The following is a 25,835-nucleotide window of genomic DNA, read 5'->3' as shown; positions in this document are numbered from 1 at the left end:
CCCTGCCCCTGCCCCTGCTCCTGCCCCATCCCTGCCCCTGCCCCTGCCCCTGCCCCTGCCCCTGCTCCTGCCCCATCCCTGCCCCTGCCCCTGCCCCTGCCCCTGCCCCTGCTCCTGCTCCTGCCCCTGCCCGCGCCCCTGCCCCTGCCCCTGCCCCTGCCCCTGCTCCTGCCCCATCCCTGCCCCTGCCCCTGCCCCTGCCCCTGCCCGCGCCCCTGCCCCTGCCCCTGCTCCTGCCCCTGCCCCTGCCCGCACCCCTGCCCCTGCCCCTGCCCCTGCCCCTGCCCCTGCCTGCGCCCCTGCCCCGCCCCTGCCCCTGCTCCTGCCCCTGCCCCTGCCCCTGCCCCTGCCCCTGCTCCTGCCCCATCCCTGCCCCTGCCCCGCCCCTGCTCCTGCCCCTGCCCCTGCCCCTGCTCCTGCCCCTGCCCCTGCCCCTGCCCCGCCCCTGCTCCTGCCCCTGCCCCTGCCCCTGCCCCTGCCCCTGCCCGCGGCCCTGCCCGCGGCCCCTGCCCCTGCCCCTGCCCCTGCTCCTGCCCCTGCCCCTGCCCGCGCCCCTGCCCCTGCTCCTGCCCCTGCCCCTGCCCGCGCCCCTGCCCCTGCCCCTGCCCCTGCCCCTGCTCCTGCCCCATCCCTGCCCCTGCCCCTGCCCCTGCCCCTGCCCCTGCTCCTGCCCCATCCCTGCCCCTGCCCCTGCCCCTGCCCCTGCCCGCGCCCCTGCCCCTGCCCCTGCTCCTGCTCCTGCCCCTGCCCGCGCCCCTGCCCCTGCCCCTGCCCCTGCCCCTGCCCCTGCTCCTGCCCCATCCCTGCCCCTGCCCCTGCCCCTGCCCCTGCCCCTGCTCCTGCCCCATCCCTGCCCCTGCCCCTGCCCCTGCCCCTGCCCCTGCTCCTGCTCCTGCCCCTGCCCCTGCTCCTGCTCCTGCCCCTGCCCGCGCCCCTGCCCCTGCCCCTGCCCCTGCCCCTGCTCCTGCCCCATCCCTGCCCCTGCCCCTGCCCCTGCCCCTGCCCGCGCCCCTGCCCCTGCCCCTGCTCCTGCCCCTGCCCCTGCCCGCACCCCTGCCCCTGCCCCTGCCCCTGCCCCTGCCCCTGCCCCTGCCTGCGCCCCTGCCCCGCCCCTGCCCCTGCTCCTGCCCCTGCCCCTGCCCCTGCCCCTGCCCCTGCCCCTGCTCCTGCCCCATCCCTGCCCCTGCCCCTGCCCCTGCCCCTGCTCCTGCCCCTGCCCCATCCCTGCCCCTGCCCCTGCCCCTGCCCCTGCCCCTGCTCCTGCCCCATCCCTGCCCCTGCCCCTGCCCCTGCTCCTGCCCCTGCCCCATCCCTGCCCCTGCTCCTGCCCCTGCCCCTGCCCCTGCCCCTGCCCCTGCTCCTGCCCCTGCCCCTGCCCGCGCCCCTGCCCCTGCTCCTGCCCCTGCCCCTGCCCCTGCCCCTGCCCCTGCCCGCGCCCCTGCCCCTGCCCCTGCCCCTGCCCCTGCCCCTGCCCGCGCCCCTGCCCCTGCTCCTGCCCCTGCCCCTGCCCCTGCTCCTGCCCCTGCCCCTGCCCCTACCCCTGCCCCTGCCCCTGCCCCTGCTCCTGCCCCTGCCCCTGCCCCTGCCCCTGCTCCTGCCCCATCCCTGCCCCTGCACCTGCCCCTGCCCCTGCCCCTGCCCCTGCTCCTGCCCCTGCCCCTGCCCCTGCTCCTGCCCCATCCCTGCCCCTGCCCCTGCCCCTGCCCCTACCCCTGCCCCTGCCCCTGCCCCTGCTCCTGCCCCTGCCCCATCCCTGCCCCTGCTCCTGCCCCTGCCCCTGCCCCTGCCCCTGCTCCTGCCCCTGCCCGCGCCCCTGCCCCTGCCCCTGCTCCTGCCCCATCCCTGCCCCTGCCCCTGCCCCATCCCTGCCCCTGCTCCTGCCCCTGCCCCTGCCCCTGCCCCTGCCCCTGCCCCTGTCCCTGCCCCTGCCCCTGCCCCTGCCCCTGCCCCTGCCCCATCCCTGCCCCTGCCCCTGTCCCTGCCTGTGGCCCTGCTCCTGCCCCTGCTCCTGCCCCTGCCCCTGCCCCATCCCTGCCCCTGCCCCTGTCCCTGCCCCTGCCCCTGCCCCTGCCCCATCCCTGCCCCTGCCCCTGCCCCTGCCCCTGTCCCTGCCCCTGCCCCTGCCCCTGCTCCTGCCCCTGCCCCTGCCCCTGCCCCTGCCCCATCCCTGCCCCTGCCCCTGCCCCTGTCCCTGCCCCATCCCTGCCCCTGCCCCTGCCCCTGCCCCATCCCTGCCCCTGCCCCTGCCCCTGCCCCTGTCCCTGCCCCTGCTCCTGCCCCTGCCCCTGTCCCTGCCCCTGCCCCTGCTCCTGCCCCTGCCCCTGCCCCTGCCCCTGCCCCTGCCCCTGCTCCTGCCCCTGCTCCTGCCCCTGCCCCTGCCCCATCCCTGCCCCTGCCCCTGCCCCTGCCCCTGCCCCTGCTCCTGCTCCTGCCCCTGCCCCTGCCCCATCCCTGCCCCTGCCCCTGCCCCTGCCCCTGCCCCTGCTCCTGCCCGCGGCCCTGCCCGCGGCCCCTGCCCCTGCCCCTGCCCCTGCTCCTGCTCCTGCCCCTGCCCCATCCCTGCCCCTGCCCCTGCCCCTGCCCCTGCCCCATCCCTGCCCCTGCCCCTGCCCCTGCTCCTGCCCCTGCCCCTGCCCCTGCCCCTGCCCCTACCCCTGCCCCTGCCCCTGCCTCTGCCCCATCCCTGCCCCTGCCCCTGCCCCTGCCCCTGCCCCATCCCTGCCCCTGCCCCTGCCCCTGCCCCTGCCCCTGTCCCTGCCCCTGCCCCTGCCCCTGCCCCTGCCCCTGCCCCTGCTCCTGCCCCTGCCCCTGCCCCTGCTCCTGCTCCTGCCCCTGCCCCTGCCCGCGCCCCTGCCCCTGCCCCTGCTCCTGCCCCTGCCCCTGCCCCTGCTCCTGCCCCTGCCCCTGCCCCTGCCCCTGCCCCTGCCCCATCCCTGCCCCTGCCCCTGCTCCTGCCCCTGCCCCTGCCCGCGCCCCTGCCCCTGCCCCTGCCCCTGCCCCTGCTCCTGCTCCTGCCCCTGCCCCTGCCCCTGCTCCTGCCCCTGCCCCTGCCCCTGCTCCTGCCCCTGCCCGCGCCCCTGCCCCATCCCTGCCCCTGCCCCTGCCCCTGCCCCTGCCCCTGCCCCTGCCCCTGCCCCTGCTCCTGCCCCTGCCCGCGCCCCTGCCCCTGCCCCTGCCCCTGCTCCTGCCCCTGCCCCTGCCCCTGCCCCTGCCCCTGCCCGCGCCCCTGCCCCTGCTCCTGCCCCTGCCCCTGCCCCTGCCCCTGCCCCATCCCTGCCCCTGCCCCTGCTCCTGCCCCTGCCCCTGCCCCTGCCCCTGCTCCTGCTCCTGCCCCTGCCCCTGTCCCTGCCCCTGCCCCTGCCCCTGCTCCTGCTCCTGCCCCTGCTCCTGCCCCTGCCCCTGCCCCTGCCCCTGCCCCTGCTCCTGCCCCTGCCCCTGCCCCTGCTCCTGCCCCTGCCCCATCCCTGCCCCTGCTCCTGCCCCTGCCCCTGCCCCATCCCTGCCCCTGCCCCTGCCCCTGCTCCTGCCCCTGCCTGCGCCCCTGCCCCTGCCCCTGCCCCTGCCCCTGCCCCTGCCCCTGCTCCTGCCCCTGCTCCTGCCCCTGCCCCTGCTCCTGCCCCTGCCCCTGCCCCATCCCTGCCCCTGCCCCTGCCCCTGCCCCTGCCCCTGCCCCTGCCCCTGCTCCTGCCCCTGCTCCTGCCCCTGCCCCTGCTCCTGCCCCTGCCCCTGCCCCATCCCTGCCCCTGCCCCTGCCCCTGCCCCTGCTCCTGCCCCTGCCCCTGCCCCTGCCCCTGCTCCTGCCCCTGCTCCTGCCCCTGCCCCTGCCCCTGCCCCTGCCCCTGCCCCTGCTCCTCCCCTGCCCCTGCCCCATCCCTGCCCCTGCCCCTGCCCCTGCCCCTGCCCCTGCCCCTGCCCCATCCCTGTCCCTGCCCCTGCCCCTGCTCCTCCCCTGCCCCTGCCCCATCCCTGCCCCTGCCCCTGCCCCTGCCCCTGCCCCTGCCCCATCCCTGCCCCTGCCCCTGCTCCTGCCCCTGCCCCTGCCCCTGCTCCTGCCCCTGCTCCTGCCCCATCCCTGCCCCTGCCCCTGCCCCTGCCCCCGGCCCTGCCCCATCCCTGCCCCTGCCCCTGCCCCTGCCCACGGCCCTGCCCCTGCCCCTGCCCCTGCCCCTGCCCCTGCCCCTGTCCCTGCCCCATCCCTGCCCCTGCCCCTGCCCCTGCCCACGGCCCTGCCCGCCCCGCGGGCACTGCGCTCCCCCTGCACACCGACATCGCCTCACCTGCCACCCACGGGTGCCCCGCACCCTTCGTGTGCCCCTGCCACCCGTGTGCACCCTGCGACCCCTGCGTGTCCCGGCCACCCAGGGGTGCCCTAGCACCCACAGCCCCTGCACCTATGGGTGCCCCAGCACCCCGTGCCCCCCTGGCCCCCCTGGTTGTCCCATCACCCCACGGCCCCCTGACTCCCGTGGGTGTGCCTGCAACCCTCCCACCATGGGTGCCCCTCTCCCGGGCGACTCACGCGGCGTCCTTCTTCTCGAAGCCCTGCGGGGTGGCACAGGTGGCCCTGGCCGCCAGCACGAGGAAGAAGATGCTGACCTGTGGGGGCAGAGGGGTGAGTGGGCGGGGGGCGGGCACCCATGGGTGAGGCAGGCGCCCCCCAGCCCCATACGCACGGCCACGGCGCAGGCGATGGGCCCTGCCAGGCTCCAGACCAGGCTGTCGTGGATGGAGAGCCAGCAGAAGTCGGGGTTGCCGTAGCCTTCAGGGTCCAGCCCCACCGCCAGCCCTGCCCCCACAAGCACGGCTCAGGGGCGGGGCCAAGACGCGGGGCGGGGCTAATCGCGAGGGGCGGGGCTAAGGCAGGAGGGGAGGGGCTAGGGTGGGGTGGGGCATTGAATGAGGTGGGTGGCGCAGGGCTGGGGAGGTGGCTGTGCTCTTGGGGGCGGGGCCAGGGCTCTGGGGGTGTGTCTGAAACGTGGGGGCGGGGCTGTGGTGGATGAGGGCGGGGCTAAACTATTGGGATGGGGCTATTTGTTGGGGCGTGGCTCTGTTCAGGGGCGTGGCTATGCCAGATGGAGGCGTGGCTATTGTCTTGGGGTGGGGCTCTTTGGGGGCACGACTATGCTGCCTGAGGGCGTGGCTATGCTCTTGGGGCGGGGCTATACTCATATGTATGGGGCGGGGCTACACATGGAAATGAGACCCCACCCTGCACCAAGCTCACTGGGGAGGTGGTTCAAGGGGCGGGGCCAAACCCCAGAAAGGGGCGTGGCCATCCAGGGGGTGTTGAGGCTGGTGGGAGCTGGTGCCCGGGGGTTGGGGCAGGGGCGGGGCCCGGCACGGTGGGTGGTCCCTCACCAGTGATGAAGGCGGGCAGCCCCCAGCCCAGGACGTGGTAGAAGCGCATGGGCCCACGGTCGACGTGCCGGGGCTCGCTGCGGCGCCGGTAGAGGTGCAGCCCCTCCAGCAGCGCCCAGCCCACCGCGCTCATGTACAGGAACTGCAGCAGGATGGCCACCACCGTGCACGCCAGCTGTGCCCCGCACGTCACTGCCCCGCCCCTGCCTGGCCCCGCCCCCTGCAGCCACACCCACTCCTCCCACGGGAGCCCTTGCAGCCCCCCCTTGCAGCTCCACCCACAAAAGCCACACCCTTCACTGTAGCCCCATCCCCACAATAGTCCTATGGGAGCCCCACCCTCTTTGAGAGCACCACCCTGAGAGGCCCCACCCTCTTGAGAGTCCCACCCCCATTAAGAGCCACCTGCTTTGGGACCCCCACCCTTTGGGAGCCCCACCCTCTTTGGGACCCCAACCTTTTTGGGACCCCAACCTTTTTGAAAGCCCCACCCCCTTTGGGAGCCCCGCCCCATTTGAGAGGCCCTACCCCTTTGAGAGCCCCACCTTTGGGACACCACCCCCTTTGGGACCCTGTCCTTTTTGGTAGACCCCCCTCCTTTGGGAGACCCACCCTCTTAGGCCCAGCCCACCATCGCTCTACCCACCGGTTAGCCCCACCCCACTCAGCCCCACCCATTGTAGCCCCACCCCCAGGTTCCCTTAGAGGTGTGGGGCGATCCCCAAGCCCCACCTGAGCCCCCTCTCCCGTTGCCCACCCCCCCCTCAGCCGCGCACCGGCAGGTCGGCCTGGTTGATGCCGAGCAGGAAGACGAGCTGGGCGAGGAAGAGGGCGGTGGCGGCGTGGCGGCGGATGCTGTGGCGGTTGGAGCGCAGCCCCCGCAGCCCCCCCAGCGCCAGCGCGGCCAGCAGCAGCCCCGCCAGCCCCACGCCCAGCGAGGCGTAGGTCAGCGCCGCCAGCGGCAGGATCTCCCCGTTCTGCAGCACCGCGGCACCCGTCAGCACGTGCCTGCCACGTGCGGCCGGGTGCCCTGGGGACACGCCCCCGGGACACGCCCCTGGGGACACACCCCCGGGGGACACGCCCCTAAAGGACACACACCCCCCTTACAGGCAGACAGTGCCTGGGCCTGCCACTAGGAAGCTCCACCCACCATGCCACACCTTACTAAGCCCCGCCCCGTGAGCCACACCCACCATACGTAGCCACGCCCCTTGGAGCCCCACCCATCTTGCTCAGCTCCACCCCCATAGGCACCCACCCCGCCACCCCGACCCCACACCATCGGACCCCTCCTCTTCTTGCCAAGCCCCGCCCACTCCTTGTCCCCGCCCCCTTTCCACAAGCCCCGCCCCTGCCACCCCATAGCCCTGTCCCTGGGCCACCATCCTACCCAGCTGGGTCCCCACGTTTCCCCCGTGTGCCCCATGTCACAGGGCAGGGCCCTGCCCCCCCCCGGTCACCCCCCATGGCCCAGGACCCCCCATGACACCTTGCGTCCCCCTGTGTTCCCCCATGTCCCCCTGCGTCTCCCTGTATTCCCATACCCCTCTGACCCCCCCCAGGTCCCCCCATGTCCCCGTGTGTCCCCACGTCCCACCTCGCGACGGGAGATGTCCATGAGGACAGCGAAGCTGGTCAGGTGGTGGCACTGGCAGCTGACGTGGCTCCGGTTGCGGAAGACGACCTCGCAGCCCCGCGCCGACCAGCCGCCCGTGCTGCCCGCCCTGCGCCCGCACCCTCAGCTGCTGCACCCCGGACACCCGCCCCACCCGGGGACACCCGCTGGGACAGCCACCCCGCTGGGGGCACCCACCTGGACACCCGCCCCACCCGGGGACACCCGCTGGGACAGCCACCCCGCTGGGGGCACCCACCCGGACACCCGCCCCACCCGGGGACACCCGCTGGGACAGCCACCCCGCTGGGGACACCCACCTGGACACCCGCCCCACCCGGGGACACCCGCTGGGACAGCCACCCCGCTGGGGGCACCCACCCGGACACCCGCCCCACCCGGGGACACCCGCTGGGACAGCCACCCCACTGGGGACACCCACCCGGACACCCGCCCCACCCGGGGACACCCGCTGGGACAGCCACCCCGCTGGGGACACCCACCTGGACACCCGCCCCACCCGGGGACACCCGCTGGGACAGCCACCCCACTGGGGGCACCCACCCGGACACCCGCCCCACCCGGGGACACCCGCTGGGACAGCCACCCCACTGGGGGCACCCACCCGGACACCCGCCCCACTCGGCGACACCCACCAGGACACCCACCCCACTTGGTGACACCCATCAGGACACCCACCAGGACACCCACCCCACCGGGGGACACCTGGTGCACCCAGAGACACCCACCTGAGGACACCTGCCCCCCTGGGGACACCCACTCCCCCTTGGAACACCCACTGGGACACCCACCGGGACACCCACCGGGACACCCACCCCCCTGGGACACCCACTGGGACACCCACCCCACTGGGACACCCATCCCGCATGGGGACACCCACTGGCACCCTCAGCCACCACCTGGACACCCACCCCATGCAGGTAGACCCACTCCACATGGGGACACCACCTGGCACCCTGTCCCTGCCACCCACCCGTGACACCAGGGACAGGGCTGCCACTCCAATGCCCTGTCCCCATGCCACCCACCAGTACCAGGGATGCCACCCACAGCCCCATCCCCGCACCACCCACCCATGACCCCAGGGCCAAGGCCGCCCCATCCCCGCCCCACCCACCCCGTGCCACCCCTCTGTGCCCACTGGGGCACCCGCCCCGCCCCGTCCCGTGCCCCGTGTCCCCCCCCGGGGGTCCCTGTCCCCCCCGGCTCACAGCAGGGAGTGGTTCCAGAAGACGCAGATGGGCTTGGAGCGCTCCTGGGTCTCCAGCAGCCGGAACTGGAGGGTGATGGGCTTCGCCAGCGCCCGCGGCGCCCGCGCCCCCGCCGCGTGCACGCTGATGCTCACCACCGGCGTGTTGATGACGGGGCGCTTGGGCACCCTGGGGTGCAGCGGGGTCAGGGTCCCCACCCAGGCACCCCGCGGGCGCCCTTTCCTGGCAGCACCCCCTGTCCCCAGTGCCCCACAGATGTGCTCCCTTGCCCTGGCACCCCACGGGCATCCTCCCCGCCCCACTGTGCCCCCACCCTTGGGCACCCCCCATGCGCTCTCCCCAGCCCCCTGTGCCCCCACCCTGGGGCACCCCATGGGCACCCTCCCTGTGCCCCCCGTGCCCCCACCCTTGGGCACCTGAGGCTCCGCTTGTCGGTGTCGTACTGCTCGGGCAGGAGCCCGGCCAGGGTGCGGTAGATGATGACACTGGCAATGGCCTGGCCCTCGCCCACTGCTGGGTGGCGCTTGCGCCGGGTCACCAGGGTCACCTCCTGCCCCTCATCCTCCTCTTCCTCCTCTTCCTCCTCCTCTGCAGCCTCTTCATCTTCATCATCCTCCTCCTCCTCTTGCTCACCTGTGCCCTGCGTTGGCTGCCCGTGCCCAGCGGAGGGGTCTGGGGTGCATGGGCAGGGGGCTGGCACGATGCTCTGCCAGCCCCACGGCCACACCAGCGTCCCCAACCCCACCAGCACCATGGCCACGCTGGGGTCCCCTACTGTGCCAGCCCCCCGGCCTCACCAGTGACCCCAGCTCTGCTGGCTCCATGGCTACACTGGGGTCCCCACCTCCTTCGGGCCCCATGACAGGGTCCCCAACCGTGCCAGTCCAACAGCCATACCAGAGTCCCCCCAACCCTGCCAGCCCCATGCCAGGGTCCCCAGTCATGCCAGCCCCACAGCGAAACGGGGGTCCCCCCCAACTCTGCCAGTCCCACAGATGCAACAGGATCCCCAACTGTGGCAGTCCCATGCTGGGGTCCCCATCGCTGCGAGCCCATGGATGTGCTGGGGCCCCCCCGCCCCACCAAGCCTGCGCCAGCCCCCCTATGAGCGCCCCAGACTCACGCCTGCCCTCGGGGGGCCGGAAGACGCTGTCGGGCAGGATGACGGTGGTCTCCAGGTCGGGGGGCTTCTCCCCTCGCAGCGCCTCGTAGCGTGGCAGTCGGGCGCCCGCGAAGCTGCCCTTGTCCAGCCGCACCACCGACACCACTGCGGCAGCGTGTCACCCAGGGGCCCCGGCACCCCCTGTGCCTGGCACTCACAGCCCCCTGCACCCACGGCCCCCCACACCCAAGGCCCCCAGCACCCACGGCCCCCCACACCCATGAACCCCGGCCCCCCATGGCCCTGGCACCCACAGCCCCAGCCACCCGTTTGCCTGGCACTCACGGCGCCCAGCACCCACAGCCCCCCAGCACCCCCGGCCCCCAGCACCCCCGGCCCCCAGCACCCACAGCCCCCCAGCACCCCCGGCCCCCAGCACCCCTGGCCCCCAGCACCCCTGGCCCCTGGCACCGACAGTGCAGGACCCTGGGTACGTGTCCCCGGGGCACGCGTGTGGCAGCATCCTCAGCGCGCACATGTGCACACACACACACACACTCACATACACCCCGCCATGTCCCTCGGCACACGTGTGTCCCCTGGGCACACACAGCGGGGGGCACAGCGCTCATGCCCCCAGGCTGCACGTGTCCATGTCACCAGGCACACGTGTGTCCCCAGGCACACACATGCCCATATCCCCGGGCACACACAGACCCGTGTCTCCAGGGGCATGTGTCCCCCAGGCATACATATGTTCTTGGTGACACGTGTGTCCCTGGGCACACACGCATCCCCTGGGCACACGCACACCCACAAGCCTGGTTACATGTGTGTCCCCAGTCACACACGTGTCCTCAGACACATACATGTCCCTGAGGTGCACATATGTGCCCCAGACACACGCATGCCCATGTCCCCTGGGCACACGTGTCCCCCGGCACATACACGTCCTTGGGGACATGCATATCCCCAGCACACCCATGTCCCCAGCACACATGTCCTTGGGCGCACACGTGTCCCCGAGGCACACACATGTCCTTGGAGACCTGCAAGTCCCCATTACACTTACGGTATCACCAGCAACCCCACCTCCCCTGGGCAGAGGCGCGTCCCCGGCACCCCCGTGCCCCCCGGCACCCCCCCGGGCACACGCGTGTCCCCGTCTCGGGGGTCCCACCCACCGATGTTGGGGGTGACGATGGTGAAGGGGCTGAGGTAGGTCTGGGGCATGTTCTGCGCCAGGGCGCTGGCGTAGTCCTCAAAGTGCTTCAGCAGCCAGGCCGTGCCCCCCTCCGTCTGCTGGATGAGCTCCCAGTGCCGCTTGTTGCGGGCGTCCAGCAGGGCGCTGCCCACCCGCAGCAGGTTCTGCCGGGACGGGCAGGGGCGGGCGCCCGTCACCCCGGCGTCTGGCCCCCCGCGCCAGCCCGCGCTCCCCCGCAGCTCAGCGTTCGGAGGGGGCACCGCCGGCTGCTCCCGGCCGTGCCCTGCCCCAGCGCGCAACCTCTTCCGAAAGGCCGCCCGTCCTCCGAGCGTCTGGGCTCCCGCGCCAGCCCACCCGCGAGGGTGCCCATCGCCCCGGCGTCGGGCCCCACCTCGGTGAAGTGGACGTCCTGGGTGGCGGCCAGGCGGAAGCCGCGCTGGGCGCTCTCGTGCTGCAGCAGGCGGCTGGCCAGGCGGTAGGCCAGGCGCAGGTCGCTGCCGAAGTAGGCGGCGGTGCGGCGGGTGGCGTCGTGCAGCTGCAAGGCCACGCGCCGCGACTGCGCCGGGTCCAGCGCCGACTCGTTCCGTGCCAGCCGCTCCGCCTGGCGGGTGGCACCGTCAGCGGGGACGCGGCGGCGGTGGCATCCCTCGCCCCCTCCGCGTCCCGGCCCCCCGGCACTCACCCAGCCCCGCAGGGCGGCGAAGGCCAGGGAGCTGCAGTTGAAGAGGTTGGGGGGCAGCCAGCCCTTGTGCTCGTCGCAGTGCCGGACCGCTGTGCCTGCGGGGACGGCGGCTCAGCGGTGACACGGCGGTGACGCCTCCCCTGCCCCATCCCAGTGGCGACACCGCCGGCTCACGCCACCCCAGCCCCATCCCAGTGGTGCCGCCACGGTGTCACCACCCTCGTACCCCATCCCAGCGGTGCCGCCACGGTGTCACCACCCTCGTACCCCATCCCAGTGGTGCCGCCACGGTGTCACCACCCTCGTACCCCATCCCAGCGGTGCCACCATGGTGTCACCACCCTCGTACCTCATCCCAGCGGTGCCGCCACGGCGTCACCACCCTCGTACCCCATCCCAGCAGTGCCACCACAGTGTCACCACCCTCGTACCCCATCCCAGCGGTGCCGCCACGGTGTCACCACCCTCGTACCCCATCCCAGCGGTGCCACCACGGTGTCACCACCCTCGTACCCCATCCCAGCGGTGCCACCACGGTGTCACCACCCTGCCCTGTCCCAGCAGTGCCACCATGGCATCATCACCCTCACCCCATCCTGGCAGCACCACCATGGCATCACCCGCCCTGAGCTCTGTCCCAGCCATGCCACCGCGATGTCACAACCCCTGTCCCTGCCTCAGCAGGGCCACCACAGTGTTGTGTGTGTCCCCACCTCAGTGGTGCCACCATGGCATCACCCCCCTGACCCCACAGTGCCACCACGGAGCCCCCCCCCCCACCTACCGATGGATCCCTTGGGGCAGGGGGCAGCGGCGGGCAGCCCGAAGCGGGTCCGGGGCCACCAAATGCTGGCCTCGATGGCACGGGGACAGCTGTCGTAGTTGACTATGGGGCAAAGCAGGGTGTCACAGCAGGGTGACAGCAGTGGCACCCGGTCGCTGGCACCCAGGGTGACACCAAGGTGACAGCAGGGTGACACAGGGTGACAGCAGTGGCACCTGGTCGCTGCCACCCACCTTCGCAGCCGCCGGCCGTCACCTCGGCGAAGGGGTTGTCACAGCGGTCGCAGTGGCGGCCGATGACGCCAGCCTTGCAGGGACATTGCCCGCTGGTGGCATCGCAGAGGCGGGACAGGGACCCGGTGGGGTAGCAGTCGCAGAGCAGGCAGGAGTCGCTGCCCGCCGGGCGGTAGTGGTTCTCCTGGGGGGTGGTGGTGGCACAATTTGGGGGGTGTCACCACCCCCTGGGGTCACCGTGGGCACGGGGCGATGGGGACGGCTGTCCCCGTTGGGGACAGGGACTCACTTTACAGCGACACTCGCCCGTGGTCTTGTTGCAGTCGGGGTCGAAGCCCTTGGTGACGTCGCAGCTGCAGGGGCCGCAGGTGGGGTGGCCCCACCACCCCCGGGGGCACGGCTGCGCCTCCCTGCCCGGGCGGCACCGCATGGCGGGGCACAGCGTGGCACGGCCTCCCCGGCTGGCACCGCCACCCGCCCTGCCCCCTTGCACAGCCACCGTGCCCCCTGCACGCCCACTGTGCCCCCCACATGCCCACCCTGTCCCTTGCACGCCCACTGTGTCCCCTGCACACCCACTGTGCCCCCCATGTGCCCACCCTGTCCCTTGCACGCCCACTGTGTCCCCTGCACGCCCACTGTGCCCCCCACGTGCCCACCCTGTCCCTTGCACGCCCACTGTGTCCCCTGCACGCCCACTGTGCCCCCCATGTGCCCACCCTGTCCCTTGCACGCCCAGTGTCCCCTGCATGCCCACTGTGCCCCCCACGTGCCCACCCTGTCCCTTGCACGCCCACTGTGTCCCCTGCACGCCCACTGTGCCCTCCACGTGCCCACCCTGTCCCTTGCACGCCCACTGTGTCCCCTGCACGCCCACTGTGCCCCCCATGTGCCCACCCTGTCCCTTGCACGCCCACTGTGTCCCCTGCACACCCACTGTGCCCCCCATGTGCCCACCCTGTCCCCTGCACGCCCACTGTGTCCCCTGCACGCCCACTGTGCCCCCCATGTGCCCACCCTGTCCCTTGCACGCCCACTGTGTCCCCTGCAAGCCCACTGTGCCCCCCATGTGCCCACCCTGTCCCTTGCACACCCACTGTGTCCCTTGCACGCCCACTGTGTCCCCTGCACGCCCACTGTGCCCCCCATGTGCCCACCCTGTCCCCTGCATGCCCACCGTGTCCCCTGCACACCCACTGTGCCCCCCATGTGCCCACCCTGTCCCTTGCACGCCCGCTGTGTCCCCTGCACGCCCACTGTGCTCCCCATGTGCCCACCCTGTCCCTTGCACACCCACTGTGTCCCCTGCACGCCCACTGTGCCCCCCATGTGCCCACCCTGTCCCTTGCACGCCCACTGTGCCCCCCATGTGCCCACCCTGTCCCTTGCACGCCCAGTGTCCCCTGCATGCCCACTGTGCCCCCCACGTGCCCACCCTGTCCCCTGCACGCCCACTGTGCCCCCCACGGGCCCACCCTGTCCCTTGCACACCCACTGTGTCCCCTGCACGCCCACTGTGCCCCCCACGTGCCCACCCTGTCCCTTGCACGCCCACTGTGTCCCCTGCACACCCACTGTGCCCCCCACGTGCCCACCCTGTCCCTTGCACACCCACTGTGTCCCCTGCACGCCCACTGTGCCCCCCACGTGCCCACCCTGTCCCTTGCACGCCCACTGTGTCCCCTGCACACCCACTGTGTCCCCTGCACGCCCACTGTGCCCCCCATGTGCCCACCCTGTCCCCTGCACGCCCACTGTGCCCCCCACGGGCCCACCCTGTCCCTTGCACACCCACTGTGTCCCCTGCACGCCCACTGTGCCCCCCACGTGCCCACCCTGTCCCTTGCACGCCCACTGTGTCCCCTGCACACCCACTGTGCCCCCCACGTGCCCACCCTGTCCCTTGCACGCCCACTGTGTCCCCTGCACGCCCACTGTGCCCCCCATGTGCCCACCCTGTCCCTTGCACGCCCACTGTGTCCCCTGCACACCCACTGTGCCCCCCATGTGCCCACCCTGTCCCCTGCACGCCCACTGTGTCCCCTGCACGCCCACTGTGCCCCCCATGTGCCCACCCTGTCCCTTGCACGCCCACTGTGTCCCCTGCAAGCCCACTGTGCCCCCCATGTGCCCACCCTGTCCCTTGCACGCCCACTGTGTCCCTTGCACGCCCACTGTGTCCCCTGCACGCCCACTGTGCCCCCCATGTGCCCACCCTGTCCCCTGCATGCCCACCGTGTCCCCTGCACACCCACTGTGCCCCCCATGTGCCCACCCTGTCCCTTGCACGCCCGCTGTGTCCCCTGCACGCCCACTGTGCTCCCCATGTGCCCACCCTGTCCCTTGCACACCCACTGTGTCCCCTGCACGCCCACTGTGCCCCCCATGTGCCCACCCTGTCCCCTGCACGCCCACTGTGCCCCCCATGTGCCCACCCTGTCCCTTGCACGCCCAGTGTCCCCTGCATGCCCACTGTGCCCCCCACGTGCCCACCCTGTCCCCTGCACGCCCACTGTGCCCCCCACGGGCCCACCCTGTCCCTTGCACACCCACTGTGTCCCCTGCACGCCCACTGTGCCCCCCACGTGCCCACCCTGTCCCTTGCACGCCCACTGTGTCCCCTGCACACCCACTGTGCCCCCCACGTGCCCACCCTGTCCCTTGCACACCCACTGTGTCCCCTGCACGCCCACTGTGCCCCCCACGTGCCCACCCTGTCCCTTGCACGCCCACTGTGTCCCCTGCACACCCACTGTGTCCCCTGCACGCCCACTGTGCCCCCCATGTGCCCACCCTGTCCCCTGCACGCCCACTGTGCCCCCCACGGGCCCACCCTGTCCCTTGCACACCCACTGTGTCCCCTGCACGCCCACTGTGCCCCCCACGTGCCCACCCTGTCCCTTGCACGCCCACTGTGTCCCCTGCACGCCCACTGTGCCCCCCACGTGCCCACCCTGTCCCTTGCACGCCCACTGTGTCCCCTGCACGCCCACTGTGCCCCCCACGTGCCCACCCTGTCCCTTGCACGCCCACTGTGTCCCCTGCACACCCACTGTGCCCCCCATGTGCCCACCGTCATGTCCCTTGCACGCCCACTGTGTCCCCTGCACGCCCACTGTGCCCCCCACGTGCCCACCCTGTCCCTTGCACGCCCACTGTGTCCCCTGCACGCCCACTGTGCCCCCCATGTGCCCACCCTGTCCCTTGCATGCCCACTGTGTCCCCTGCACACCACTGTGCCCCCCATGTGCCCACTCTGTCCCCTGCACGCCCACTGTGTCCCCTGCACGCCCACTGTGTCCCCCATGTGCCCACCCTGTCCCTTGCACGCCCACTGTGTCCCCTGCACGCCCACTGTGTCCCCCATGTGCCCACCGTCATGTCCCTTGCACGCCCACTGTGTCCCCTGCACGCCTACTGTGCGCCCCATGTGCCCACCCTGTCCCCTGCACGCCCACTGTGCCCCCCACGTGCCCACCGTCATGTCCCTTGCACGCACGCCCACCCCCGCCCAGCACGAGGGCCGGGCGCACACAAGCACGACGGGCACCCGCCACGCTCGCGTCTGCCCGTCCCGCGCTGCCACCGACCTGTGCTCGCAGTAGGGACCGAAGTGGCCCTGGGGACACTCGCACGCGTAGCCGTGCACCGAGCCGGGCCTGCGGGCGCAGGTGGCCGGGGACTGGCAGGGGTTGAGGGCACAAGCGCTGACGCAGCCGTCACCGAAGTAGCCTGGGCACAAGGACAGGCACGGTTGGGGACATTGTAGGGAGCGGGTGGCACCCGGGAGGGTGGCAGTGCCCTGGGGACAGTGACAGGGGTGGCAGTGCCCAGGGAGGGTGGCCATGCCGATGGCAGCAGAGCCGAGGGTGGCAGCGTGGGGGTGGCAGTGCTCACGGGGTGGCAGTGCCCGGGGGGTGGCGGTGTGGGGGTGGCAGTGCCCGGGGGCGGCAGGGCGGGTGACCGCGGGCACTCACCTGGGTGGCAGCGGCAGGAGAAGCTGTCCCAGTCGTCGCTGCAGGAGCTGTGGGGGGGGCAGGGCCCCGAGTCGCAGGGGTCCGGCAGGGCGCAGCCCCCCTCCACGTTCACCCGCGCTGCCTGCGCCACGCTCAGTGCCACCGCGCTGGCTGCTGTCTCGCCCACGCGCACGCCCTGCGCCAACGCCGCGTTGTCACCACCCCCGCCGTGCCTCAGTTCCCCCCGGCTGGAACCCGGGACCCCCCGTGCCACCCTGTCCCCACGTCAGCGTGCCCACAGGCCCCCCCAGGGGTTACACCTGCGTCCCTGTGCCTGCATCCCTGCTCCCGTGCCCAGGCCACACGGTCATGTCCCTGTCCCAGTGTGCCACCCGCCCCACGCCCCGTGCCCCCATAGCCGTGTCCCCACGCCCGCAGCCATCCCCTGTGCCCAAATGCCCCACATCCCCGTGCCTTGTGCCCGCACCCACGTCCCCACGTGCAACCAATGTCCCCTGCCCGTTAAGTCCCATGTCCCCACGCCGTACACCCGTGGGCGTGCCCCTGTGCCCCATCCCCACTTGATGGCCCCATGCCCTGTGCCCATGTCCCCATGTCCCCAACCACGCTCCGTGCCCACACCCCTGTGCCTGCACCCGTGTCCCCCACCGCTGTGCCCATGTCCCCACGCCCCCATAGCTTTAACCACGCTCACGCCCACATCCCTGTGCCCACGTCCCCCCATCCTACGCTGTGTCCCCGCACCCCTTTGCCAGCACCCCTATGCCCAGTATCCCCCGTGCCCGTGCTCCCCCCGTACCTGCAGGCAGCCGCGGAAGCCCTGCTCCACGGTGCCACCGTCGCCCGCCAGCCCCCCCACGCTCAGGGTCCGCAGCCGCAGGCCTTGCAGCTCCTCGGCCACGTCAGCCACCGCCTGCGGGCGCGGCGCAGGGGCGCTCAGACACCCACGGGTGCCGTGGTGGCACCCGTAGGGTGAGCGGGGTGGGGGTGCCCGCCCCGTGCCTCAGTATCCCCACGGGATCCCACCCTACCTGGTGGCGGCCGTAGTCGAGGGCGAGGAGGAGGAGGGTGGCGGGGGGGTCGCGGCCGGGGGCCCCCCGCAGCTCCAGCTGGAGATGGTGCCAGTCGCCGTCGTCGACCTTGGCGTTGGGCAGCCGCAGCCAGGCCAGGCGGGAGCCCCCCTGCCAGACGCCCGCCTCCGCCTGCCCCTCGCTCAGCTGCCGAGAGGGATGTCAGTGACCCCCGCGCCTGGGGGGACACCCCTGGCACTGCCCCCAGGGCGATACCCCACCCGGGGCAACACCCCTGTGCCAGTCCCCGCCACGGCCATCCCCCCCATCGCCCCCCGTGCCCCCCCGTCCCCGTGGGGCACACCTGGATGGCGAGGGTGACGTGGGTGCCGGCGCTCGCCCGCAGCAGCAGCCCGCGGGGGGTGGCGGGTGCGGAACATCAGCCCCAGGTGCCAGGGCAGGGTGATGGGCAACGCCAGCCCGCTCCAGGACACCCGGCTGCTGCCCAGGAACCGCTGGGGACTCGCCATCTCTGCGGGGAGACAGGGCGTGGGGTGGGTGCTGACACCCCCACGGACCCCCCCCCGTGCCCACTGTGGTGCCAGGGGTACCTTCCTGGCAGGTCTTGCCCCCGAAGCCCAGTGGGCAGCGGCAGCTGAAGCTGTCCCACTCGTGCACGCAGGTGCCACCGTTGTGGCACGTGTTGGTGTCACACAGCGTCTTCTTGGCGGGGCAGCCTGGGGTGGGGGGGGCAGGGGGTGTGGGGCTCGCACCCAACCCCATCACCCTGCCCCCCAGCCGGCCCCACGGCCTGGCAGGCCCCAGCCCCATGCTCCCATGCCCGGAGGGCACCGGCTCCCAAGTCCCCTGGCGCTGGCATGGTGGCACCACCCCACCCCCATCCAGCCCCACACCCTGGCACCCCACTGGCCCCACATGCCCCGCTCCCATTCCCAGGGGGCACAGAGACCCCCAGGCACTGCCCCCAGCCCCACATGCCCTCCAGCCCTGGCACCCCCTGACCTCACATCCCTGTTCCCAGGGGACACAGCACCCCAATACCCCCTGCACCCCCATCCAGCCCCACAGTCCCCCCCGACCCCCCGCGCCATGCTGAGCAGGCACAGCCCCCCAATCCCCAGCAATTCCCCATCCACCCCACCCCACCCGCCCCCCCGGTCCCCCACCGGGCAGGGTGCCGTTGTTGGCGATGAAGGCGGCCATGTCGATGGGGCGCTGGTCGATGTGGAGGTGCCGCATGCACCCCACGAACTGCCGGCTGCGGATGGGGAAGCTCTCGGGCAGGGTGGGCACGCCGCCCAGCAGCAGCGGCCCCGTCAGATCCAGTGACCTGCAGCACCTGCCGTCACCCATGGGGACCACGAGGGACCCCAAGGGTCCTCCCACCCACAAGGACCCTAAGGGACCCCCACCCGTGGGGACTCCAAGCGACCCCCCCCCAACTCTTGCACCCATGGGCCAGGACCCCAAGACCAAGACCCCCAAACCATCCCCAACCCATGGGGACCCCAAGGGAATCCTCCCCGCCCCTGCACCCATAGGGACCTCCCAGCCATGGGGACCCCAAGGGCCTCCCAAAGGACCCCCCACCCACCTCCTCTCCCATGGGGACCCCGAGGGACCCCCCCCCTTACTTCTTGCTGCCGGACTGGGTGCCCTGGCGGCGCAGGAGTAGTTGCCCAGGACGGGGCCGAACCGCAGGGCCATGCCGGTGTCACAGTCGTCCACCGTCACCACGGCCACCTTCTGCTCCGAGGGGCCCTGGGGCAGCCCCGACCGCCCCAGCACCGGCTGGGGGCACCACCTGAGCCGCGGGACCCGAGCCTCCCCCCACCCTGCGGCCTTCACCCGCTCTTCGCCATCCCTCTTCCCTCCAGTCCTCCTGCCCGCCAGCCCCTAGACCCCTGCCCTGCTCCCCCAGCCCCCCAAATCCCCACCCTCCATCTCTATGTCCCAAACCCCCACCATTCCCCTCATCCCTCTTCTTCTGTCCCCCCAAAACCCCCACCCCACTCCCCATCCCTCCATCCCCAGACCCCCACCCTCCCCTCTTCCTCCATCCCCCCAAACTCCCTCCCTGTTCCCCTCCATCCCCAGACCCCCACCCTCCCCTCTTCCTCCATCCCCCCAAACTCCCTCCCTGTTCCCCTCCATCCCCAGACCCCCACCCTCCCCTCTTCCTCCATCCCCCCAAACTCCCTCCCTGTTCCCCTCCATCCCTGTCCCCCCAAAGCCCCACCCTCCACCGACCCAGACCACCACCCTGCTCCCCTCCATCCCCCTCTTCTTCTGTCCCCCCAAACCTCACCCCACTCCCCTCCACCCCCCCATTCCACCCCCCGCTGCGCCTCCCAGGTGCCCCCACCTTATTGTAGTAGTGGAGCTGGACGCGGTGCCACTGCCCGTCGCTGACACCGCCCGGCACGAAGGGTGACACCGTGGTGGTGGTCTCGCCTGCGGGCACCAGCGCTCAGGCAGCGGGCACGGCCCCAGGGAGGGGGGCGCGGGGCGGGGGGGTGGAGTGGTGGGGGTCCTGGGGCTGCAGTGCCACGGGGGCAGCGGCAGGGATGGGATGCCCGGGATGCAGAGCCAGACAGTGCCCGGGATGCGACGCATGGCGCGCAGTGCCAGGGATGTGATACCCAGGATGTGATGCCTGGGATCCAGTGCCAGGGATGCAACACATGGGATGCAGGGCCCGGATGTGACACATGGGATGCAGTGCCAGGGATGCGATGCCCGGGATGCAGTGCCAGGGATGCAACACATGGGATGCAGGGCCCGGGATGCAGTGCCAGGGATGCGATGCCCGGGATGCAGTGCCAAGGATGCAGGGCCTGGGATGCAGTGCCAGGGATGCAACACATGGGATGCAGGGCCCGGGATGCAGGGCCTGGGATGCAGTGCCAGGGATGCAACACATGGGATGCGATGCCCGGGATGCAGTGCCAGGGATGCAACACATGGGATGCAGGGCCCGGGATGTGACACATGGATGCAGTGCCAGGGATGCGATGCCCGGGATGCAGTGCCAGGGATGCAACACATGGGATGCAGTGCCAGGGATATGATGCCCAGGACAGTGCCAGGGATGCAGAACCAGGGATGGGATGCCCAGGACGCAGTGCCAGGCAGTGCCTGGGATGCAGTGTCAGGGACGCGACACCCAGGATACAGTGCCAGGGATGTGATGCCCAGGACACAGTGCCAGGGATATAGTGCCCGGGATGGGGTGCCTGGGATGCAGAGCCAGGCGGTGCCTGGGGTGCAGTGCACGGCACGCAGTGCCAGGGACGTGACGCCCAGGACTCGTGCCAGGGATGCCGTGCCAGACAGAGCTCAGGATGCGACGCATGAGGTGCAGTGCCAGAGATAGGATGCCCGGGATGCAGTGCCAGGGACATGACGCATGGCGCGCAGTGCCAGGGACGTGATGCCCACGACACGTGCCAGGGATGCAGTGCCAGGCAGTGCCGGGGATGTACGGCATGGGGTGCAGTGCCAGGGATGCAGTGCCAGGCAGTGCCGGGGACACGATGCCCGGGAGGGAATGCCGGGGATGCCGTGCCGGGGCGCGGCAGGCGCGGTGCCCGTACCTGCCGAGAAGGTGAGCTGGACCTGCTCGCCCACGATCTCCAGCGCCACGAAGTCGTGCTTCTCATTGAAGCGCCCGTTGTAGAGCAGGAGCCCGTCCCGCTCCTTGGTGGCAAACCTGGCGTGGGGACGAGTGCCAGGCTCTGCTCATCTCCCCCCATCCCCTGCCGTGCCCCCTAAGCATGCCCCATCACCCCGCAGCTCCCTGGTCCCCCCGTGCCCCGTGACCTTGCGCCCACCAGGACACACTGGCACCCATCACCCACTGTCCCCACCCCCGCCCATGGGGTGCCCCCCATCCCCTTGCCCCCACGCCAAGGGGTCACCCGACCACCCCACACCCCATTGCCCCCACCCTGTGCCCGCAGGGTGCCACACTGTCCCCTGTCCCTTTGCTCCTGCCCATGCCCATGGGGTGCCCACGCCTCCTGCCCCCTTGCCCCCACACTGTGCCCATGGGCCACCCACCAGATGACACCAGTGGGGCACCCCACACCCCAAATGATGCCAATGCAGCACCCAGCACCCCACACCCCAGACGATGCCCATGGGGCACCCATCACACCCCACCCCGTCACCCCAGGTGACACCCACGGGGCACCCATCACCCCCCAACCCAACTGATGCCAATGAGGGACGCACCACCCCACACCCCATCACCCCACCTCACGCCCAGGGGACACCCATCAACCGCCACCCATCCGACGCCCCCGGGCCCCCTTGCTCCCGCCAGGGCTCACGTCAGGGCGAGGGTGAAGTGGAAGCGCTGGCGGAGGCCACGGAAGGTGAGGAAGGAGCGCGGGGGGAAGCTGCGGGTGCTCATGGTGCAGAAGGGCTTCTCGTAGTGCCCGGGGGGGCACTGGCAGCGGAACCCCCCCACCAGCAGGTTGAGGCAGGTGCCCCCGTTGCGGCAGACCCCCGGGGCGCAGCGGCCCCCCCGGGCACTCAGCTCGCAGCGTTCCCCTGCGCAAGGCCCAGCTGGCACCTGGCACCAAGCCCAGGGTGCCAGGCACCCCCTAGACCCCCAGAATGGGGGCTGGGGATCCCATCTCCCACCACTCCCCCCCCCATGAGCTCCAGAGTGGCTTTATCCCTAGCTCCATCGCCATGGCAACTGCCTCCCATTGCCATGGCAACTGAATCAAAGTGTCCCCCCACCAGCATCCCCTCCTCCACCAGCTGGCACCCCCCACCCAGGTGTCCCGTGGGGCTGGGGGTGCCAAGGGGTCCCCAGGGCAGGCAAGGGCTGTCCCCAGTGCCACCAGTCTCCCAGTGACCATGGTTTGTGTGTCTCCCTGGACAGCTGTGGTGGGGAGCAGATGGCTGGGCCACTGCGGTGGGGACGGGGTGCCCCCGCACCCCAGGGTGTCCCCAGGGTTCAGTGTCCCTGTCCCCCCCCGCTGACATCCTGTGGGGACCAAACTGGGGTGGAGGGACAGAGGGGACAGGGGAGCAGGGGTGGAGGTGATGGGGGAACGGGGGGGTCGTGGGAGGGGAGGGACGGCAGAGGGAGAGGGGTGGGGAATGGAGGGAGGAAGGTGGAGATGTGAGAGAGGAGGAAGATGAAGGTGTTGGAGACAAAGGGGAGGAGGGAGGGAGGGAGGGAGGGAGGACAGGGATGGAGAGAGGGAGGACAGAGGGATGGAGGGACAAGGGAGGATGGAGAGCTGGAGGGGGGGGATGGAGAAGGTGGACAGAGGGATGGACAATGGAGGGTGGCTGACAGACAGACGCTTGGGAACAGATGATGGAGGGCTGAAGAGGAGCAGGATGAAGATATGACCATGACGGATAGTGGAGGGCCAGCAGAAGCAGCGATAGATGAGGAAGGCTGATGAGGAATGGGAGGAAGGCTGATGGGGATAGATGATGGAGGGCTGGAGTGGGACAAAGGGATGATGGGGAGGGACGATGATGCTAGGAGGGACAGACGACGGAGCGCTGAAGGGGATCGTGGGGATGGACACCCAGAGGAAAGGACCACCACTAGGGGCTGGAGGGGAACGGGACGAGGCGACACCAGGGAGGTGCCGGGCTCTAACCGGTGAAATCCTCGTGGCACTCGCAGGTGTAGCCGCCCTCGCGGCTCCGGCACCGCCCGTTGCTGCCGCAGGGGCTGGAGTAACAGAGGTCGATCTCCGTCTCGCAGTAGTCGCCAGTGAAGCCGGGCGGGCAGCGGCAGCGCAGGCCGGTGACGGGATGGATGGGGCGGAAGAGGATGGTGTCGGAAGCGAGGAAGGGCGCCGAGCTGTCGAACTGGAGGACGGAGACGCAGCGCATGTAGTTCTCGCAGGGCTCGCGCAGGCAGATGTTGTCGTCGAAGGGCAGGACCCGCTGGGCCGAGATGGCGGCCAGCAGCGAGCGATTGAGGTAGAGCCGCTCCTGCAGCTCCTCGGAGGAGAAGAAGCGGGCGCCGTGCCCCGAGGCGGGCAGCAGCACTGAGAGGCTGACGTTGAGGATACGGGCGGTCCCCACGTCCGTGTCCGCTTGGATGTTGAAGAGGACGACGCGGTGGCGGGGGGTGGCCAGGACGGCTGCCACCCCCTCCAGGAAGCGGCTGAGCAGCGGGGAGAGGAATCGCTCCTGGGACATGTCGGCCAAGCGCAGGGTGATGCTGTTGCTCAGCATCTCGTCCGTGATCACCGTCACCCGCAGCGTGCACTGGGCCGTCGCGCTGTGGACCCCGTCTGCAGGTGGAGGGGAAAAGGGGGGGGGGTCAGTGACAGCGCCGGCCACTGTGGGATGGGGACCGTGATGGTGATGGGGCACCCAGCCTGCTTGGCCACCAAGGGATGGGGATGGTGGGAGGGGGTCAGCACCCGCTTGGGGCACCCATCCTGAGGGCACCGAGGGACAGGGACGGAACCCGCTCGGGGCACCCATCCTGAGGGCACCAAGGGACAGGGGCGGCACCCGCTCGGGGCACCCATCCTGATGGCACCGAGGGACGGGGACGGCACCCACTCGGGGCACCCATCCTGAGGGCACCAAGGGACAGGGACAGCACCCGCTCGGGGCACCCATCCTGAGGGCACCGAGGGACAGGGACGGCACCCGCTCGGGGCACCCATCCTGAGGGCACCAAGGGACAGGGGCGGCACCCGCTCGGGGCACCCATCCTGATGGCACCGAGGGACAGGGACGGCACCCGCTCGGGGCACCCATCCTGAGGGCACCAAGGGACAGGGACGGCACCCGCTCGGGGCACCCATCCTGAGGGCACCAAGGGACAGGGACGGCACCCGCTCGGGGCACCCAGCCTGATGGCACCAAGGGACAGGGACGGCACCCGCTCGGGGCACCCATCCTGAGGGCACCAAGGGACAGGGACGGCACCCGCTCGGGGCACCCATTCTGATGGCACCGAGGGACAGGGGCGGCACCCGCTCGGGGCACCCATCCTGAGGGCACCAAGGGACAGGGACGGCACCTGCTCGGGGCACCCATCCTGATGGCACCGAGGGACAGGGACGGCACCCGCTCGGGGCACCCATCCTGAGGGCACCGAGGGACAGGGACGGCACCCGCTCGGGGCACCCAGCCTGATGGCACCAAGGGACAGGGACGGCACCCGCTCGGGGCACCCATCCTGAGGGCACCAAGGGACAGGGACGGCACCCGCTCGGGGCACCCATCCTGAGGGCAACGAGGGACAGGGGCGGCACCCGCTCGGGGCACCCATCCTGAGGGCACCAAGGGACAGGGACGGCACCTGCTCGGGGCACCCATCCTGATGGCACCAAGGGACAGGGACGGCACCCGCTCGGGGCACCCATCCTGAGGGCACCAAGGGACAGGGACAGCACCCGCTCGGGGCACCCATCCTGAGGGCACCGAGGGACAGGGACGGCACCCGCTCGGGGCACCCATCCTGAGGGCACCAAGGGACAGGGACGGCACCCGCTCGGGGCACCCATCCTGAGGGCACCAAGGGACAGGGATGGCACCCGCTCGGGGCACCCATCCTGATGGCACCAAGGGACAGGGACGGCACCCGCTCGGGGCACCCAGCCTGATGGCACCAAGGGACAGGGACGGCACCCGCTCGGGGCACCCATCCTGATGGCACCAAGGGACAGGGACAGCACCCGCTCGGGGCACCCATCCTGAGGGCACCGAGGGACAGGGACAGCACCCGCTCGGGGCACCCATCCTGAGGGCACCGAGGGACAGGGACGGCACCCGCTCGGGGCACCCATCCTGAGGGCACCAAGGGACAGGGACGGCACCCGCTCGGGGCACCCATCCTGAGGGCACCAAGGGACAGGGACGGCACCCGCTCGGGGCACCCATCCTGATGGCACCGAGGGACAGGGACAGCACCCGCTCGGGGCACCCATCCTGAGGGCACCGAGGGACAGGGGCGGCACCCGCTCGGGGCACCCATCCTGAGGGCACCGAGGGACAGGGACGGCACCCGCTCGGGGCACCCAGCCTGAGGGCACCAAGGGACAGGGACGGCACCCGCTCGGGGCACCCATCCTGAGGGCACCAAGGGACAGGGACGGCACCCGCTCGGGGCACCCATCCTGAGGGCACCAAGGGACAGGGACGGCACCCGCTCGGGGCACCCATCCTGAGGGCACCAAGGGACAGGGACAGCACCCGCTCGGGGCACCCATCCTGAGGGCACCAAGGGACAGGGACGGCACCCGCTCGGGGCACCCATCCTGAGGGCACCAAGGGACAGGGACGGCACCCGCTCGGGGCACCCATCCTGAGGGCACCAAGGGACAGGGATGGCACCCGCTCGGGGCACCCATCCTGAGGGCACCAAGGGACAGGGACGGCACCCGCTCGGGGCACCCATCCTGAGGGCACCGAGGGACAGGGACGGCACCCGCTCGGGGCACCCATCCTGAGGGCACCAAGGGACAGGGACGGCACCCGCTCGGGGCACCCATCCTGAGGGCACCAAGGGACAGGGACGGCACCCGCTCGGGGCACCCATCCTGAGGGCACCGAGGGACAGGGGCAGCACCCGCTCGGGGCACCCATCCTGAGGGCACCAAGGGACAGG

The 25,835-nt window shown here is 72.0% G+C and overlaps 1 protein-coding gene across 1 annotated transcript in view; it reads right to left on the bottom strand.

The window, feature by feature from the left end:
- CELSR2 (cadherin EGF LAG seven-pass G-type receptor 2) overlaps positions 1-25,835 on the bottom strand; it is a 38,958-nt gene that overhangs the window by 7,679 nt on the left and 5,444 nt on the right. The window contains 28 exon segments of the mRNA XM_064472325.1: positions 4,520-4,596; positions 4,674-4,786; positions 5,359-5,533; positions 6,135-6,335; positions 6,959-7,085; positions 8,209-8,376; positions 8,625-8,880; positions 9,332-9,475; positions 10,495-10,678; positions 10,906-11,115; positions 11,197-11,291; positions 11,981-12,082; positions 12,214-12,397; positions 12,503-12,623; positions 15,804-15,945; positions 16,191-16,365; positions 16,990-17,103; positions 17,222-17,407; positions 17,565-17,624; positions 17,626-17,732; positions 17,812-17,937; positions 18,388-18,551; positions 18,856-18,883; positions 18,886-19,012; positions 19,587-19,675; positions 20,818-20,933; positions 21,556-21,778; positions 22,858-23,502. Of these exon segments, the coding sequence (XP_064328395.1) occupies positions 4,520-4,596; positions 4,674-4,786; positions 5,359-5,533; positions 6,135-6,335; positions 6,959-7,085; positions 8,209-8,376; positions 8,625-8,880; positions 9,332-9,475; positions 10,495-10,678; positions 10,906-11,115; positions 11,197-11,291; positions 11,981-12,082; positions 12,214-12,397; positions 12,503-12,623; positions 15,804-15,945; positions 16,191-16,365; positions 16,990-17,103; positions 17,222-17,407; positions 17,565-17,624; positions 17,626-17,732; positions 17,812-17,937; positions 18,388-18,551; positions 18,856-18,883; positions 18,886-19,012; positions 19,587-19,675; positions 20,818-20,933; positions 21,556-21,778; positions 22,858-23,502 (4,459 nt within the window).

The sequence above is a fragment of the Phalacrocorax carbo genome, chromosome 23 (assembly GCF_963921805.1).
Source record: "Phalacrocorax carbo chromosome 23, bPhaCar2.1, whole genome shotgun sequence".
In the NCBI taxonomy this organism is placed as follows: Eukaryota; Metazoa; Chordata; class Aves; order Suliformes; family Phalacrocoracidae; genus Phalacrocorax; species Phalacrocorax carbo.
The sequence above is the reverse complement of the archived record's forward strand: the minus strand, read 5'-3'. Positions and strand labels throughout refer to the sequence as shown.